A 20236-nucleotide genomic window follows, 5' to 3' on the forward strand; every position below is an offset into this window, starting at 1 on the left:
CTGCTGGCCCTTTAAATACCAGCCCGCGCTCATTGGTTGGTTGGCGCAGAGGCGCAGGCCAATCATCTGGCTGCTCTGAGCCTGGCGGGAGGGGTTGTGCCAGCCAATCGCGGACGCTGTTCTTGTTCCTAAGAGACGGGTGTAAACACGCTGCCGGGGGTGTGGGGCGCATGGCGGCGGCCGGGGAGGCCCGGAGCGAGGGCCCGGCTGGCGAAGAGCCTCGCCCCGAGGCCCCCGGCGGCCGCCAGTGCTCTTCGGCCGAGGAGGCCACGCTGGAAGTGAGGTGAGGGCCGGCTGGGACAGCCCTCGCCCCTCCGGCCTCGACGCATGCCACACGCTCCTTAGCTCCTCCACCCTGGCGGGGTACCCGGGCTCCTCTCCTGCGCCCCCGGGGCCCTGCTCCCCCCACTCCCGCATCAGCTTTATGCAGCCGTCAAGAGAATAGGGCAGATCTAACAGGGAAGGCAAGGGAGGCTGCTGTGCTGTGGGTCTGTGTTTGGGTGGCAGGTGGTTGGAGTCAGGGGGAGGGAAAGAAGCGCTTGCATCGGAGCATATAGCAGGGGCTGAGCCTTTGGTGAATTTGGATGAAGTTTAGGTTCTTTGCCCTTAGCATAGGGAGGCTCTGAAATTAGGAGTAAGCAACCCTGACTAGTTTTAAGCTGGAGCTTGATGATTTTTCATAAGAAGCATGGCATGAGGAGTTGTCCTTTCCTGTGTAGTGGTTCTGGCAGCACACAATCCTGAGGAACTCTCAGGGCATGCTTTTTTTTCTCAGTACCTGGCCTCATGAACCCATACAGTTCAGTTCTGTTCATGGCCGCATCTTTTTTCTGTCTTGCCCACACTACTTCAGCCTCTAGAATTCCCCTGGCTCTTCTGTACCTCCTAAACCCCACTGTCATCACCTTCTTCCATGGCTCTTAATTTTCCTGGTATTCTAAGTCCTCGCTTCTGTCTTTCAGCATCTTAACCCACATGTCAGAGACTCTGATTTCAATTTCCCACAAACATAACCCACCCTATACATAGAAAAACACTAATTTTCCAGAACTATTGGTAATCAAACAACTTGCTTTTTGGTTCTGACCAAAGAGGAACTGTAGATGACATAGGCCCTTCCTGCTCCATCTTGGTTGAGACTTTCACAGCAAGTTAGGATGTTTAGGCATTTTTTCTGTGTAATGCAACAGATGTTTAAACTTCCTTTGCCCACTGTATTTCAGATGTTTCATCAAAACATGGCTAGTATGGGACACAGATCCACAATTATAGGTGCAGCACTTTTTAATGGAAAGAAAATTATTTGTTCTAGTAATGGGAGAAACAGGTTTCAACCTTAACCATCATGCTACTTGCAGAGTGAAAAAGATACTGTCTGAAGCATGTCACTGCTATTCAGAGGAGGTCCCTGGTGCAAACTGGTGTTACTTGAAAGAGCTGTGACCCAGCTTTTCTACTTTGTGAAAACATCATTATGAAATGAAAATATTATTCAAAAAAAAAAAAAAAAAGCCCTCTTGAATGTGAAGCAAATCCCATATCCTAAAAATAGAAAAGTATACAGTTTGCCTTTCTTATAAATTAATGTTAGCAGTAATAGTATGTATGTCAGTTTTAGAAGAAAGTGACAAAAACTTTTGCAGTGGGCAATTGGAATGCTGTGTTTTGTGTCTTCAGAGAACACAGAACTTTGACAGAACTCATGGTTTCATATAATCTGTTTTGTGTGAACTGGCATTTTTCAGTGGCAAAATGCTCTGTAAGGAAGTTTCCAAGCAACTCTAATTACGTTGCCCCATCTACATTTTACCAGATGGCAAGGTTTATGACTGAAATACTTCTGATACAATGTTTATACAGAACTGGAGACAGTCACAGCATGGAAAATGTGAGTGAGCCATGGCTAATTACCTGACTGTGTACTGCACCAGTCATAGCTGACATCAGATAACAGCCTGAATCATTGTCCCCTTAAGCCTTTACTGCTTGTTTAAGGATAATAAGTTGCACTGTCATCCCATTAATTTATCCCTGCATAGATGTTTTCTAGATTTAATTTTACCTCTGCAAAGAGAAGCTAAAAATACTTCATTTCCACTGATTCAGATCTAGTCTTGCAGAAAAGTATAAAGCTGGTCCTGTGAGCATATTCATAAAGGTTTGCTTATGTGCTATGGCATATCATACATCTAGTTCTTGTGCAAAAGGTCCAGAAAAAACATTCATCAGCTGAAATGTCTCCTCTTTGTTGCCACGGTATTCAGTTCATCTGCATGAGCACGTGGTCAGTGTGCTCCCACTCCCTTCTGTCTACACTTACTACTCTGGTGTGTAGCGAAACAGGCAAAAAGCAGAAACTACTCAGAAAAGATAAGTTATTGCTGGACATAAGTATCTTAAAACCAGTAATTTTAAAATGTTCCTCCCTATGAGAGTGCTGAGGCTGTAGTACAATGTTCTTGTAAGAGTACAGAGGATCTGCAGCTAAGCTGATCTTATGACAGACGTTGATAAAAGGAGCATAAAAACGCAGCTTGCAATTGCAGAGGACATAGATGTCTTTCAGTCAAATGCTCTTATTTGGAAGAAGAGAAGAAATGGAAAGTTTATGAATAGAAATTAGAAGAGAAGGTGCTAACGTCAGTGTTGTACGGAGAGGATATCTGTTACACTGCTGAAACTGTTATGGTATGGTACTAGCAGGCTAAGCTGTGGCTCAGTCAGACATCTTCACTTAGTGGTGAATGTAAATCCCTTTGATAAGAGGACCCTGATGTTTATTCACACACTTTCTGAAAGGTAGAAACATCTGCAGGCAGTTATGAATTTGTTGGTATGTTGTAAGTTCATAAACTGACTCCTCTTCAGTAATTTATTTTAGTCCTTGTGTAACACATTCTGTTTACATTCCAAAGTTTTACCAGGTTAAAGTACTGGTATCTAAAGCAGAACGGTCTTCCTGTTATATTCTTGTAAACACAAGCTGTGCCTTTGTATTTTTTATTTTACGGGGATGAGATGACCTATGAAAGTGTAAAAAGGTTAAACAAACACAACTGGGTCCCAAGTACAGATTGCACCCATGTAATTCTTTCAGAATAAAGGTATACTGTATTGCAATGATATACAAGTACAAAAGCAGAGCCTGTGAACTGGCTAACTTCATTTTTAGTGAAAACTGAAATATAAGCATCTCTCCGTGTTCTTATAACAGTCCTTTGTGTTCTATCAGGGTAAGACTGACTCTGTGATTTTGGAAACACTGAACTACTGATTCATAATACTGGATCTTGTAGTTATTGTGGGTTTGCAGCATTGGTGTGAGGATGAGTCTAACAAATCCTATGCATTGGTTCAGTGTAACTTAGGCTACAACAGTCCCTTTATCACAGTGTTTGGAGAAATGTGTGTGTCTAATGTTTTAACGTTCAGTTGCTCTTTCTTAAGTTGGGTTCAGGGATTCTCAAACAAGAACTTTGGCTTTATCAACAATCAAACTGTGTGCTACCCTTGTGGCAATTACATCCTCTTCCTGGACATTGAAACAAAGAAGACGACAGTACTGGAGTGTCAGACTGGCCAGGTGGGAGCCTTTGCCGTGAATGGGAACAGTGGAGTGTTGGCCTTTTCAGACCGGAAGCTGAATCCCATCATATATATCTACACTTTTCCAGAACTGAGTAAACTGACAGAATTGAAAGGTAGTGATGTGGTAACCCTCCCTGTCACCATTTCTTCAAAACAATACTTAAATCATCCAGTCTCTGAAGGGTTTTTCTGGTAAGACTTGAAAAACAGTGTGACAGGAAACTGTCTCATGACAAGATGCATGGAAAACAGTGGAAGGAATTTTTCACTGCACTACTTTTAGTTAGTCTCAAGCTAGGGAGGAATACAACAATATAAAATGGATCTGTTTGAAAGGGAAAACAAATGGAATTAATTTTAGGAAAATATAGTCAGAATAACCAAAAAAATTACACTGCAATAGGCTCCAAGTGGACTGCTGAAAGCCACATTGAGAAAACTGAGATATGAGAGTAATGAGAGTTCTTGCAGTTAAATTTTGGAGTCTAGGATCTAATATGTAGTTTTGCCTGCCTCATAACATTTATCTCCTTAGTTTTGCTTACCCTATCCATGTTTCAGTTTCCTTGCTATTTAAATAAGGATCATACTACTTGCTTATTTTGTGTATATGAATGAAATTGTGACTGCAAAGGATTTCAGGGTACTTGGGGAAAAATACTTTACAAATTCAAGGTAATATTGAAAAAAAAAAAAGAAAAAATTCCAAGCAGTGATACATAGGGACCATTTTTATGATCAAATCAAAGCAATAATCTGAAGTTAAGCAAAGGAATCAGGGGCCTGAAGAATGTTTTTGAAGAGTTAAAGTGGGTATAAAGGAACTGAGAAGACTACTCTATCTGTGATAGTATACAGAAAAGTCCGGGCCAATTAAAGTCCATGTTCTTTATTTTTACATTTCAGGTAATGCTCAGCTGGACTACACCTTACTTGCATTTAGTTTCACAGGCCCGTATCTAGCCAGTTACTCTTCAATCCCAGAATTCGTTCTTTCAGTATGGTAAGAGTAAAAAAGCAATTCTCTAATACCATTTACATTTAATTCATATTTTTGTGTGCGCTGGGTTAGCATAAATTAAGTTAACAAATGTGGAAGACACACTGGTTGCCTTCATCTCCTTTTTTTTTTCTGATTGATCATTATCTGCAAACTTTGTGTACCAAATGTGCTGTTTATTTTCTAGCATTAGTAGCCGCTAGCCAGAAACCTGTAGCAAAGTAACAGACAGTCTTTTACCTTCTTCAAAATATTCTGGTTTAGAGTACTTAGAAAGTCTTCAGCAGCAGTTAATTATCTGTTTACCCTTGGAAATTGAGTACCATGCTGTTTGTGAAAGTTGCCTGATGAAAAGAGAAAAAGTGTTCTAAAGCTGATTTCTACATTTTTTGTCCCCCTGCTCCGTTCAGTGGTTCTCTTAATTACTTGTGCTTGATCCTAGTTCTGTCTTATAGTTTTGCTCAGTGATTACGCTACCGTGGGTCACTAGGTTAGATCATAATTTTCTGCTCATTCTCATGAAAAGAAATATAATATGGTGCAGATACAGAAAGTTAGAATATTTAATGTAATCCTGCTCTTGCCTCCATTGCCAGGAAGCTTCCACTGACTGTGGAGTCTGAGCATTTCTTCGATATAAATGGGGCGGGTGGAATAGGAGAAAGACAAACAAGGACATGTAAGGAATATTCTGTATACTCCCAATTTAATGATGACCTTTTCTTGTACAATGATTTGTGAAGAGGCAGAAACTCCTGTAACTTCATAATTTTAGTAATGATAGTAGACACTATTACAGACGCCTCTTCTTTATCCCTTATGAAGAATAATAATGTTTGCTGTGAACTCTGGTTGTACACAGTAGTTCAGGAAGGATGTCTGTGTGTTTATAACAGTAGGAATAACACACATGGTCTAATGTGCTCATTGTGTTCACTTAAGCAGAAATTCACCATCTTGAAAGACTTCTCTAGATTATTCTTAAAAATGGAAATATCTAATAATGTTTAAATGTTTTAAAGTAGTGGCAATTTCCAAGACATAACAGCTTAAACCTATTTGAATCAGCATGAATGCGACTATCAGCAGCTAATTATCATGAAAGAACCATCCTAGATTCCAGTCAGAAAGAATTTAGTAACAAAATGTAATTACCTTACAATATTAAACTTAGAATTTATAATGACTTGAACAGAGGTGTGTGAATTTACTGTGAGATCAGGACCTTTGTTTTTGCATTTGGATTAAATTGTGCATTCATTGTAGAAATGTGTTTATACAGGTGAAAGGAATCTCAGTGTTTAGCATTCTTAATGTGTCATTACAATACAATGATTGCACAGTTCCTGTATTTTAAGCAGATAGTTCGGAATCAGAGTTTTTGAAAGTTGTGTCAGTCTCAATACAGAAAGCTTATGGATAACTCAAAGCTGCCTTGCATCTGAGGTATTTTATCCCTTTATCTTTATTCTTTCATTTTCAAAGGAGAGGCTTAATGCCAGATTCTTTTTCAGATACATGTACCATATAGTTTCAGATCTTAAGAAATGATCTACTATAAAAGAGTGTTGGCACTATCTGTTAGGTATGAGATGAGAACATGCTGACAGATCTTTAGAGAGAGAGCTACACTGATATCTTTTAAAGTCAGAATTGCAGCTTATAGCTTTCTGTAATTTTAGTGAGAGTTACAGTGTATGTGTGAATACTTGTCATTTTTTTCATATGCTATCAATATTAACCTTGTCTTGCATTCTGATCTGTTTCTGTGAGTGAATTTACTACAGCCCAGAACAACAGGATTATACTAAATCCATTTGCAGCAGTGTATACATTTTAGGTTTTTTTTTTTTTTTCTCTTGGCTGTAATGACAAATAGCAAAGCCATAAATGTAATTTAGATTGACAGTCAGATGTATTGTCCAAGAAATTAAGCACCAGTTTTAACCATTTTCTTCAAATGATGTTAATCAGTTCTTTGACACCATCTAAAAATGCAAATACAGTCAAGAATTAGTCTGGATAATAGAGAAATACGCAATTCAGATGGTGAAAACATAAAATAGGTTACACTGGACAAAAGAAAAGTCAATGGAAAGCAGATTCCCAGGCTTGTGTCAGCTATACTTAACAGCCCCACACAAATTCTGCCCTGTTTTTGTGCTCGTTACTTAATGCAGCCATAGCTTGTATGTCTGCATTCACAACACAATTACTGTATTACCTAAGTAATTCATCCATAGATAATCACAGGCTGACTGTGTTTTCCTACTTATAATACCCTCCAACTGCAAGCCTGCAAGCATTATAATCATTATTTTACAGACTGGAAAAGCAAGGCTGAGGTCAGGTTCTGAAGAGTTAATTGTTTGGGCCCATTTAAGTAGTCACTGATGAAAAAAAGTCCATGTCTCTTGACTCTGTTGGTCTTTTCACAAAAAGAAGTGCCTGATAATATTTCTAAAATGTCAGTTTTCAAATTTATTTTACTATTCAGTCATCTTTAGCAATAGTAATTTTACGTGTGACTAATTAACCACCTCCTTTTCATTCTTAAGAGGACCTAACTTGTTTGACAGCAGAGGATTTTTGTGAGTGACAAAGTATTTGTTTTCCAAACTTGATCTTGAGTGTCAGTCATAATCACATCCAGATTTTTGGCTTGAATATTTTTGACTTATTTAATGGATTTTATTTTCTTTTATTCTCCTTAATGAAGGAACTGGCAAGAAAATATCCTCCTGTGCAGTGAGTCTCAGCCAGGGGTTATAGGGACCTCTTTAAGTTTTAACCCTATGAATTGGCAACAACTATGTTTTGTTAATGAGAGCTCCGTTACTATCTGGCACATTGAAAGGAATAATGATGAACATCACCTTAAGCAAAAGTAAGTGGAACACCCTTCAGGTTAATAGAAAAATCTAAAAGTATATTTTAATAACTAAGATCAGCAACCTACATCTGTTTGCAAATAATTTAATCCAATTTAATTCACCTAGCAATTGCAAGCACTAATTGCTAAATCACAACAGTGTGAATCTATCTAGTCAATCAGGTGGATTAAATTTATGATTTCATTTCTTAGCACTCACATTTCCAGATTATCCACATCATGAAGCTAATATTAATCACATGCTTTGGCAGCCTCTATCAAATGCAGCGTAACTGAATTAAGGTAGTACCTGGACTGCTTGCCTGCAAGTGGCTTTGTTGAGCATTGCTTTTGTAGCTGTGAAACAACCAAATTTGAATCAAGTTGCTTCCTAGTAAGCGCGGTTAAACAGTATGTTGTTGTAATAAAAAAAGGTACCAAAAGCAGTATCAGTTTTCTGGTGATGTGCGGCCAATTTACAGGTCCAGACAGGGTGGCTCTGTCAGTGCAATTCACTGAGCACAACAAGCCTAGAATTTACTTATACTAAAATGTTTTTTTGAGGCTGGTATAAGAGTAGTAGGTATCATTCGTACTGTTGGAGTCCTTGAAGTATAACACCTATACTGTTTCAGTGGTAACTATTCTGTAGTTTCCAAGTGTGTTTAATCTCATTAACTATGAATATAACCAATATATTGCCACTGACACAGTTATACTAGTGAAAGTATAGACAAGGCCTTAATTTGTGATCTGAAAATAATACTGAAAGGTTTTTTGCCCTTTGTCATTATAGAGTACACATGTGAAAATACATATATACTCCTTTTTGCTCACTTTTCATTCCATTCAGTAGAGGTCAAAAGTTCACTGAGAATTGTTTATTTTACATAATTTTTTTTCCAAGGCATGAATTAACATACTACAGATTCCTCAACTCCTGCATTGTAGCAACTACTTATACACCAATTACCTGAGTGCAACAGGCAAATAGTACTACTAATTTTCTATCATTGTTAAACTTTCTCCAAATTAACATTAATAGTGAATCCTCACAGCGTATGTAAGTTAGGTGTGTGACTGTATTAATCCCGGTGAGTAAGGAAACAATAACATAGAATAGTTGGTTATACAAGGCAACAAGAAAAGACACTGAGCTAGAACATGGCAATCCATTTCTGCCAGTTAGGAACACTCCTCTTTGTGGTAGAATTACTGTTAGTTTTCAGTGGAGTGGCATGTGCCATATAGAATGACTGTCTACAAGAGTCGTCCATTACTCTTGCAGAAGTAAAGCCCATTAACTGAGTTGGTGTCTCAAAATTCTGAAAACATGCTTCCCAGTTTTGTATCAGCATTTACTATTCACAATATTTCTTCTCCTCAGACAGCGTCTCTTGCTTTTTCACAGACCTGTGGAACTCCCTGATGGACAAGGGTTCATGAGATCTCATAAGGATTTGTTTTTCCCAGTTCCTCATAATGAAGATCCATACCATGGCCCTGATTTGCCAGTTTCAGCCATTGCTGGACTAGTAGGAGATGAAGCAGAAACATTTGTGGTAGTTACTGATTTTTTGCTTTTTACTATTCCAAGTCATTATACTTTTTATACAAATAGGTGTTAATAAATTAATAAAACAGGTTAAACAGGTACAATCCAGTAAATAGATCTGTCATCTCAACTATATTTTTGAAGTCCATTTTGACAGGAGACTTAGAAAGCATGCTGCTACTGCACAGTGCAGTACCACTACAACATAGAGATTTCTGACACAGGTCCTAGCATAGTAAAGTATCAGTGCAGTGGAGCTCCTAATCTGTACCCCAGAAGCAGTATAAGCATGTCAGCATTTAACCACGCCCAAGTTTATACGACCTGCTGAAACCTTGAAAAACTATTCCCATGCAGAACTGACAGTAACCTTCAGGTATCCTTACTTCCCTTTGGGATTTGTTTTCTTTTTGACTCTGAAAATGTACAAAGCTATTAAAACATTGAAGCCTTTATTCCAGACAGCAAACCCATACCACTGTCAATGTTGGACCTGCCCATTTGTTTCATTTGTATTTGATCATTTACTTCTTAGCCTCCCTTGAGATGTCTCTTTTGAGAAGCTTCAAAAGCATTCTCATTTTGTTTGAAATTTACTTTCACCTGACTACTAAGTAGAAGCATCTGCCAGTGTGAAAATATTTAACTTGCTTATCTGGGATTCTCTTCCAAGATTAAGACCATCAATTTCTATTTGGTGCCTTGTGATATATATGAGAAACCAAAAGTGCCATGCATAGGATGATACTGGCATTATACTACACCTTTTCAATGAAAAAAATATGAGTTCTGTATCACCAGATTAGTATACTACAGGTTTCTGCCGTAAACTTTTCTTATAAAGCAGAATAAAAAATTAAAATAGGGAATGATGCTTTCCTCACCTCATCCTCTTTTCATGCCTTCATGCATTCAAATTCACAGAGGTGTTTAACCGTGTAACTGCTGATGCCCTTGGTTTCCAGGCCAATCAATGACTACAAACGAACATCCTCTACTGTTTCTGATTACACATGAACTGCTTATATTTCAGGTCATTTAGAACATTGAAAATTAAGATAATATATGCTTATCGGGGGCATTGCCTTTTTATTCTGCCTTACTGCCTCTTACATTATGTTCAGATGACAAATTGCAAAAACTACTTTGTTCTTTAGCCTGTAAAGTGAATTACGAGAGGCACTGGGTCAAAAAACAACTGTCATATTAGGTCTGTGAGGCTTAATAGAATTTGTCTGTCCTTGAGTGGATGCTATTCCATTCAGGAATGGTAGGTTCTTATGCTTGAACTTGCAGAACCTCATCATTAACTTTTCCACACAGAAAAGTTTGTGCTTTCAACCATACTAGACACCACTGCAGGGTCTTTGCATTCCCAGCTGCCTCCAGAAAAAACAAGATTTCACTTTAGCACATTCAAGATGATTATGTTTTCCCTATACATCAAAATATTCCTGGAATAAGAGTAGATTGTTCTACTAGTCTTTGACGAAGACTTCCTTTTCTTTCAAATTACATGGTAAATATTTTGATAGTTATTTACTGTCCAAAGTCCCTAGATGGCTGTATTTTGGTTGTGAATATTGACAAGGTAATGAACATCAGGTTATTTAGAAATTAAAGTTTTTTGAAGAAATACAAGCTTTTGTTGTTCCTTTTGTTCTTGTGGTTCTATGTTCCATGTGTACTAAATTGTGAGGTGCTACACTCACAGTTTAGCACTGGGAGGCACTGAACCAATTTCTCGCATGTTTTCAACTTGCTCCAGACTATGATAGCTCAGTAATTTTTTGCAGGACTTGCATTTATTGTGCCTTACAGCACTAATTCTCCCCTCCACACATGCCTGTGTACATATGCTCCATCTCTAACCTTGCAGAAAAACTGAGCCACTACTAGATCTTGTAACTCCCCACACTGCGGGGAATCACATGTGTATGTCTTGTCAGGTTAATCACCCTCTTCTAGCACCCCAACATGGAACATGGTTTTGGCAAAGCAATTCCTGCTCAAGTTGATCAGCATATCCTTGATGGAGAAGATACTTCTTTGAAATACTGTTTTATCAAGATCTTTATGTTGAGAAGTGTCTAGTGCAGGAACTTTGAGAGAGATTGAAATCATTGATCTTGCTGAGTTCCTCAGATATCCAGATATGTTCGGATTACAGTTGCTTCAATGGACCTGGCTGTCCAAAATAGAGGTTTTCTTCGCTGTCTTTATAAATTGTCTGGCTGCTGTGGCAGATGTATCAATGGTTACTATCACTGATGATTTGTATACCATTACAAATGTCCATGAGCAGTTATCTGACTCTGGCATAAAATCTGTGCCTTGACATTTATAAATACCTTGGAGTTATTTTCCTCTCTACTATCATCAATGCTTTTCAATTAGCAAGAGACAACCTGCTTCTCCTGTGGTGGATAATGAAGTGCATTCAGTTGAATGCTGTGGGAATAGTATCATGGTCTGATGAAGCTCTGCCTATCTCTGCAGAATTTGACAGAAGGATTTTTGTTCTTTATCACTAAGTCAGAGTCAATTGAGGTCAATATTTTTGACATTGGTGTAACCAAAATGAAGAACCATGGTCCATGGTCCTTGGAGGCTGTAGCACATTCCTAAGGAACGTAGGAGAGGCAATCAAGAAAAGTGTGCCCATTGCCAGCGCACTTGTTTGCTGCTTTGAAATGTTAGGGTTCCATACTCTGCGAGATACTGAGGCTGGGTATGTACCAAAGTGTAACCACAATGGGGCAGCAGAGTGAAAGTAATTGAAATTTACTACAGCTTTCAATCCTTTCTTGCATTAGATTGATTTAGTTTTGTTTCAGTATTTCTTACAATTGGGACCTGAGTTTTCTGAATATGCTTTACCATGACAAGCCCACTTGATTCCACTTCATCATCAGTACCGATTTTATTCCGTTGTCTTTTTATAAAACTTTTCATGACAAGTATCCATCATGGATTTTTTTTCCCTGAAGAGGTGCTACCCAAAGGGGATAGAAGTTCAAAAAAAGACAGCATCATCATTATTATGCACCACCATACCAATGCACATTTCAAGAAGCAACCTGATTTGGGATTTACATAATCTCATCCTAGGACTAGCATATTTTGTCTAGTTTATGTGTAAAGACAGTCGTGACAGCAGCTACAAAGGAACATTACAGAAGTTGTCTTTACACAGGAAGCTTCTGACTCACTGTAGTTCATTTACAACCTTCCCAAAGATTTGTGATGGTCAAGCCTCATAAAATCAGTGAAAACACCTATATTAAATGTTTCTCTGGGTGATGTAAAGCCCCGTTTGTTATAGATTTATTACTGTTAGTCCTACTTGATTTATAAAGTAAATATTAATATACTTTATTTCTATAACATTTTTCTCCTGAGAAATTAAAAATGCTCTGTAAGCATAAATAGAGAGTAAGTTACCCAGAATTATATAGTGAGTCCTTGAAATCTAGATATTTATGAATCTCTGTCCTATGTTTTCATCCCGAGTCCATCCATATTTCCTCCTTTTATAGAACCTTTAGTGAGACAGCAGGTATATTACAGAATTATAGACTCTTCTTTTTTTTCATCTACCATGTTGTCTAGTGTTCCTCACCACTTTTGTTCACATGCATGGTTCTTTGAATCTTCTCTTTTAAATGTTCTCCCAAGTTTTCCTTTTGGTTTGTTCACCTATCCCCCTCCCTGAATTTTCTTCAATCTGGTTCTTTCTGTCATGATATTTAGATGACTCCTGTTACTCTTGTATCTGAACAGGTCACTGTCTTTAATAATATTTGGTGGAGAAGTTCTGTTCTTCCTGTTTTATGGATGGAGGATTTATGAGATTTATTTTAGTGAAATGAAATTCAAGGCACCAGGGAACTCTGTGGCAGCGGTATTTCTAGAACTAATTTGCAGATGACACAAAGGTTGACAGATCTGTTTTACAGAGCAATTTGGATTATATGATAAAATAAACTATTTAAACAAATTTTTTTTTTAGTACTGCCAATATTCAAGACATGTACAGATTATGTCTACAAATTGGAAGACTATTCTGAAAAGCAATTTGAAAAGCATTTGTCAGGGTGAGGTCATAGCGGGTAACCATTTCAATTTGGGCTTCCAGTTAAAAAACCCCAAAACTCTAGAGGCTCAATGTGTTGATTTTTATCATTAAAAGACTGGGAGATGACCTGGTTATGATGGGTCAGTATCTTTGCCAGGGTAGGGAAGACGTTGGAGGGATTTCCAAGCTAGAGAGCAAAACTGTAACAGGTGCAAGTGCTGGAGAATAAATATAGATAAATTCAAATTCAAATATATATAATTTTTCAATGCAAATATCATTTAAACAAGCTTCTAGAGAAAGAGGTGAGTTCTCTACCAATATCTCCAGACAGACTTTTCTGGAAAGTCTTCTTGTTTCTCAAGTTACTAGCCTCAGTGAAGGGATGACTGAATAAAATAAGGCTGATGTTATACAAGTGGTCAGACTCTGATCAGGTAGTGATCTTTTTTTGCCTTAAAATGAATGTAACTGCTTGCACAGATATTTGTCAATTGTTGATTGAACTTGTTTATTTTTGTGCTGAAGCCTAGAGATTATATCGAGCCTTCAGTGCATCCCACTGCCCACTGCTGGACTGGAACCTCAGAAATTTACATGGGCTGTAAAGAAGGACACGTTTTGGCAATTGATGCCGAGACATGCAGTGTTTCTGTTCTTCAACAAAAACCTCCACCTGGTAAGAGGTAGCTCCACTGTGTGTTTTATTCAAGTAGGGAGGAAAGTGGACAGCTGAAAGCTTTTTTTGCTTTCTTCTGTTCTCTTGTTGTGTACCTTACAGAAATTGTAAAGCTATATTGTAGAACCATATTTCTTCCATTAGCATGATAAACATTTGAGAATATCTTTTGAACTGCTGTGTGGGTTTCTTTAGCACTTCGACTTTCATTTTTCTTTGACAAGAAAAGACAAAAAGCTCTAAATACATCAAAACTGATAAAATGAACAGTAGTTTCAGAAGCCCAGATTTTATTAAGCAGCCTTACTAGATTATATATATATAAATCAGTGTTAATAGACAGGCTGGTGATAATCTTGTTTTCTTCTTTGTCCATGTAATACATTATTTTTTTAAGGTTCGGCAAGTATCCCTGACTTTCCCAAAGTACTGTAACTCTGTTCAGTTTCAGCAGTTAGGACAGAAATGGAAGGCTGCTCTTAAAAAACTCAACAAACTGACATTATTTCTCTGCTTTTGAAATTATCAGAGTTGTAAGTTTACCAAATCAAGAGTTGAAAATCATCAACAAATAAAAATCTGAGGTGTGACCAGAAATTTTTTGCCATTTCAGTAGAAGGCAAAAAAATAGAAGAATATTTGCCATTTAGGCTTTTTTCCTTGGCTTATATATTTTTATTTGAGTCCTCCCATAAAACTGTGTAACAAAATTGTCTGTATTCATATTATACTGAAGCTTCTGCTTAATTTAAAACATAATACAATCTGTATCTATTTAGAAGAGTGCTTAAGTGCATGTCCAACTTTAAGCACATTCCTATGTTCCTGTTATGGTGTTGCAAACAGTATCATAAGCAGCCACATTTCACTTGGGCATTTTTTTCAGACTGATTGAAAATTCCTTTGTAAGTACATCAAATCAAAAAATCATGGTTAGAAATAACAATACCAGAAGTTAGCACTAGAAGATAGATAAATCTGCATCTGTACTATTCTCTATGCCAAATACTGCTGTCTCCCTTTTACAGCTGTAAGCTGAATCACAGAAAGATTGTGCCTACTCAGTTGCATAAATAACAGAAATGGTGGTTATTGCGGAAGGATGCACATTTTTCATTCAATATACTGAACCCGGCCTTTCATTCAGTAGACTGGAATACAACTGACTTTTATTACAATATTGACATATAAATAAGGTTGATGTTATAAATTGTTTTCTTTTGTGCAGAATACATGTGTAAACTCTCGGACGTGGTGTCATGTGTTCGTAGAGAAGTACAGAAGAAGAAAGGTATTTCCATGTTTAACTCAAGCTAATAGATTTTTAGGCAACACAAGTGATGTCTGGGAGTAATAATATGTGAGTACAGCTGGAAGCCACTGGTTAGAAAAGCTCAGCTCACATCGGCCTCTGTAAGACACATTGATGGCAATCTTTTATATGTTTACATGACAAATGATTAATAGCTTTTGTGCTAATAGATGGCCAAATGAATAGCCTCAGGAGAAACAGTGGCAGTAAAATAATTTCTGTTCATTCTAATTTAAGTTGGAATAAGTGATGCTAGAATAGGTTCCCTACTGCTTAGTTGTAATAACTTTTTTTAGAACTGACATCACTTGTAATTTAGTTGTGTTAGGATTTAGGGGTTTGTTTCAAACTCTTTTTTTGGGCTCCACGGTACAGAAAGGATACTCACATAATGGACAAAATTCAGCACAGGGCCATAAAGATTATTGCAGAGTCTAAATACATGACATACAGAGATGGGCTAGGAGAACAAAACTATGTTTGTTCAGCCTAGAGAAAAGGAAGTGGTTGATTTTACTATTGCTTCAGCTGCCTAATGAGAGGTTACAGAGAAGGTGGAACCAGACAGGCAAAGGACACAATTTGCATCAGCGGAAATTCTGGGTAGATATTAGGAAAAAAATTACTTTCACAGTGAAGGTAGTCAGACACTGGGACAAGTTGCCCGGAGAAGCTATGGTATTACCATTCTTGGGTATATTCAGACCTCGGCTGGATATAACTCTGGACAATATGATCTAACTTTGATTTTGGTTCTGAGTTTGAGGTTGGCTCTGTGCTGAGCAGGAGGTTGGAAATGAAGATTTCTGGGGTCTCTTCCAACCTAAATGACTCAATGAATCCATTAGTGACAAACTTTAATGTGGCTATTTAGCAGTCTTTACAAAATCAAATGATTTTTCAAATTAATTTCTAGTTCATTAGACCACAGTAGTACTGTCACTTCATATTATGTATACCAACCTTCTCCTTCACTATCACAGCAAAAAATCCGAACAATATATAGCCCATGAAGCCTTTTTACACACAAATAGTAAATCATCCCAGATTCAAAGTTGAGACACATTGTTACAATAAATTCAATTTGATATTTTATGTTGGTTTTGTGCTCTCAGGTGGCAAAACAAAGGATCTGGAAAAAACAGTTTTATTTGTCATGGCATTTTGTAATGAGGGACTGTACGCAGCTGGAAGTGTAAGTCATCCTTTATGCTTTTAACTTACTCTTATTGTGTGAAATCCAAAGAATATTTATATGGAGTATTTTTGCAGAATTCACTGGAAAGACAAGAGTTAGAAAAAAGTGGAGGGCTGCAGAACTATAAAGGTTCTCCCTGTTGTATATATTTTCGTTGTTAAGACTTGAGACAAGAAATTTGAAGGGAGCGGGTTGGGAAGAGGTTCCATTTCTGTAGTCAAAGAAGCAACAAAAGAGGACAATGCTATTTTTAGCAAAAGACAGAGACTATTCTAGAGGAATGGAAAAGAAGGATGGACAAAACATAGGAAAGGAGATAAAATGACCAAGAGAATTGCCAAATTGTTTTCTGCAAAATCTAACTCAGTATTTAATCCAAACTGACAATGCAATTGTACATTACTGATTAAGTGAGACAAATTCTTATATTGTCTCAAAAAACCCAGTATGAAATCCTAAGTATTAACTGATGAGAGAGTCTGTTGTTATCAAACATGGACTGTTATTAAGACTTCTATTAAAGAACACCTTCATTTTTCAATAGATTTGTTATCCAGGGTAAAAGTTGTCTGGATTTAAACATAGTAAAGGCAAATGAGGCCATTAGTGATGGGGTACAGTTAAACACTGTTACTTTAGAGATTTTCAGAAGTCCTTGCAGTTCAGTTTGCCAGAGTGGTCTAGGATAAATGACCTAGACCTCATATGGATTTGTACTTTTCTGCACAGGAGGGCATTTTATTCTTTTATCACATCAGAGGTCTGCACTATGAGATGAAAATCTGTGCTGATATCGTAGAACCCATATCCAGCCTCATATTCTCTCCTGATTACACCGTACTTCTGCTTGTCACTGACCAGGTATAGCATTTGAGATAATAGCATTACATAATGGGATGTTCCTGTGATTCTATGTGTGTATGCTGATACTATTAGTATGAAATGTCTGTAATGTGATCACACAAGTCAACATATTATATCAGATGTGAACTTAGTCCATCTTGTGTTTTTAATGAAAGATTGGAAAGACTTTTAATGAAGCATGGAACCACTGACTCCTGCAGATGGTGGATTATAACGTACCTAATGCTGAGATTTCCCAACAGAAATATTTGTGTGTGTAACAGTGTGGAGTACATGTTCAGGCTCTCCAGTGTCTCCAGGTCACATGAGACCTAATGCACATGAGCTCTAGGCTTGACGTGTGCCTGCACAGTAAGAAAAGTGCAGCTTTTCAGACCCACTGTGGCTATCCAGTAGAGTTGTTCTGTACATGTACCAGAATTTGTCTGGCAACCCAGTCTGGGATCCTTTGACCAGCCTGATGTCCAGAAATCTTACACAAGAGTCCCAGATTCTCAAACTCCACCTGTTTTTCCAGACTTTTAATCATTTACATTGGCATTTTTAAATGACTTAAAATGTTTCTGTAGTGTGTGTGTGTGTGTGTCAGTCAGGACGTTCTGTGTTCTGCACAGCAGTGCAATGGTAACTTTGGTCACACTCTCTGATTTCATTCTCCTTTTGTAAAATGAGTAGAGAAGTTCTAAAATCTTTGTCAATATTAGTTATGAATTGTTTCTAAGAGGCTTTGAGATCTTTAGATAAAAACAATTGTTAAAGCTTATGATTTATGATTTGTGTTTTATGTTGTTTTAGAATATTTATTGATTCCTGGAGAAACATGAAATTGGGTGGTTTTAAATTATTTTATTAAAACAATTTTGAGAAACAAAACTTCTTGAAAATGTGACTAGCTGGATCACTATAGAATGAACTAATCCAATCTTTAGCTATGTGTAAATTAATATAATCCAGTAAATTCGGCTGAATTCTACTGGGCACTTTTTACCTCAGTTTAGAGTCAAATATAAAACTTTAAAGTGTGAAGCTCAGAAAGATGAGTATTTTTTGTTGAAGTCTTTGAAAGATTTTAATGAAAAGTTTCATAGCTCAGTGACGGATTATTTCTCTTTATTTGTCAGGGAACAATTTATACTTACAAACCTGCCCACAGTGGAGAAACTGTCAAACTCTTGGACGCATGTGGCAGTTGTTTTCTGGCAGCTGATTTTCTTACTCCAGGGAACAAGTACTGTGTGGTAAGAAATGGTATTCTTTCTTATATATAATAGTCCCACTTTTCTGTTGCTAAGGCACAGAATCAAAAGCCTTGCAGAGACTGGGACTGTTCTGGTGTTTGTTACAGTTGTGTAACTTCTCATTAAGGAAGTAAATGGCATTAATTCAGGTATGGTCTCTAAAAGTGTCATAATTTGCTCTAGAATATAGGGTGGATAATTCACAGATTGCTAAAATGTTATATTGGTTCTGCTGTTGATTTATATGACTCACCATTGTTCAGGAACATAGCTGAGCAAAAGATGGATTCAGTTCAAAGAATAGATGTTGGAATGAGAAATTCCTACTGATCTTTTCAGCCTTCAGCACAAATTGGAACAACCAGAGAGATGCTTCTGTCCTGGGGTTTAGAGACAAAGAAGGCCTTACTCATGGGTCTGTACATTCTGAAAAATTCCTTGTTTTGCTCTTATCTCTTTGGCTCCTGCAAGACATATATTTTAGCCAGCAAGTCTTATTCATCTCCAGACCATGAATTTTTCAAGTAGCCAGCCTAGGAACCTTGGGGTCTTAATCAACTAGGTTTGCTGAATCCGTTTGTTTGTCATTAGCATAGGCATGATAAATTTTACCTGAATGAGTAATGTGAGGGTTGATTTGATCTCTAGCCATACTTTACTGTAGAATTACAAAATTGCCTCGATATAAGAAGAACTCAAGCACCATTATGATATGCATAATTTTTCATGTGAGAGCACAAGGCTTCTCCTTAAACCCTTTCCTATGCAAAGAAAATTATAAGCAGGTTTTTCTATTGCTGTCTGAATGGTGGGAGTGCTAATATTGATCAAGCTTACATGTTTTGCCCTAGATTGTCTCATTCTGCTTAAAGACCATTGCTGTAGTTGCAGCAATTCACAAAGATCATTAAACGTCTTCCTTAGGTGTAACTTGCAGCAACAGGACCTAAAGGAAAAGCAAGATAATTCCAAGAAAAACTAGTAGCCCTTGATCTGCTATGCTCAGACAGTAGTTGAACTTATATTCTACAGGAGATCACTAGTCAATTCCAGACTATTTGGTTATTCCACCCTCTTTTCACTATGTTTTTCTCTGTTCAACAGTCTGTAACAATTTCAGGTGAAGTACAAGTTTGGTTACTGGAAGACGGAATGTGCCTCAGCAAGCTAAACCTTGATACAGAGGTACATGTAATAAGTAGCTTATATAGTGACTGATACTTAAAATTTTCTTTAATATTTTTAAATTCATAGCATAATATTCCAGAGATTTGGACCAACCAGTGCTGAGGAGAACTCAATAGTGTCTTTGAACAACCCATGAAAGAGATTTAAAAATTATTATATTTCAGAATGTTTCCTTGAACTAATCATGTATTTAACTTGGCCATAAAGGAGACATTTCAACCTAATGTCCTAGTGATGTGTCTTTAAGCATGTATTTGTAAATAACAATCTAAAATTTTATTATATTACTTTATTAAAGTTTTGGGTTTTTTTTTTATGAGTGTCAGAACTGAAAGAAAAGTTTCAGGTGTATAAAAACTAAATGTCTTGATTGATCTGAAAAATAGGTTTTAAGAATTGAGTTGATAGAAGTATTTTAAACTTTTAATGCTTTGTCCTGATTTAAGATGCATTCAGACCCTGAAATTTGACATAGTAAGAAAAAAAATCCCTTTCTGTAACAGCTGTACACATAACAGCACACTCACTGTTTTATTTAGACGGAACTTCCTTCACTTAAAAACTGCATAGTGGATATAATTTTTTTTTTTTTTTCTGAAGAGCACAGAATTAGCTTTTGATGTGTAGATGCAAAATATAAGTAAAATTCCCATGATGTCTATAA

At 37.2% G+C, this 20236-nt stretch overlaps 1 protein-coding gene across 6 annotated transcripts in view; it reads left to right on the forward strand.

Moving 5' to 3' along the window:
* Positions 1–149: 149 nt before the first annotated feature.
* The window catches only part of CFAP43 (cilia and flagella associated protein 43), a 51157-nt gene continuing 31070 nt past the window's right edge, over positions 150–20236 (forward strand). For 3 of the 6 annotated variants that reach the window (XM_032988538.2, XM_032988537.2, XM_032988539.2), the window contains exons 1-11: positions 150–283; positions 3448–3701; positions 4495–4591; positions 7308–7475; positions 8872–9022; positions 13622–13772; positions 15001–15063; positions 16200–16279; positions 17012–17143; positions 18268–18384; positions 19489–19569. In XM_032988538.2, the coding sequence (XP_032844429.2) occupies positions 171–283; positions 3448–3701; positions 4495–4591; positions 7308–7475; positions 8872–9022; positions 13622–13772; positions 15001–15063; positions 16200–16279; positions 17012–17143; positions 18268–18384; positions 19489–19569 (1407 nt within the window). In that variant the 5' untranslated portion in view covers positions 150–170. Of the gene's footprint in view, positions 284–3447; positions 3702–4494; positions 4592–7307; positions 7476–8871; positions 9023–13621; positions 13773–15000; positions 15064–16199; positions 16280–17011; positions 17144–18267; positions 18385–19488; positions 19570–20236 lie in introns of those variants that run through there. The other 3 variants (XM_042788467.1, XM_032988540.2, XM_032988541.2) reach the window with 3 other exon arrangements.

The sequence above is a fragment of the Tyto alba genome, unplaced genomic scaffold (genome assembly GCF_018691265.1).
Source record: "Tyto alba isolate M040663 unplaced genomic scaffold, T.alba_DEE_v4.0 Super-Scaffold_1, whole genome shotgun sequence".
Classification (NCBI taxonomy): domain Eukaryota; kingdom Metazoa; phylum Chordata; class Aves; order Strigiformes; family Tytonidae; genus Tyto; species Tyto alba.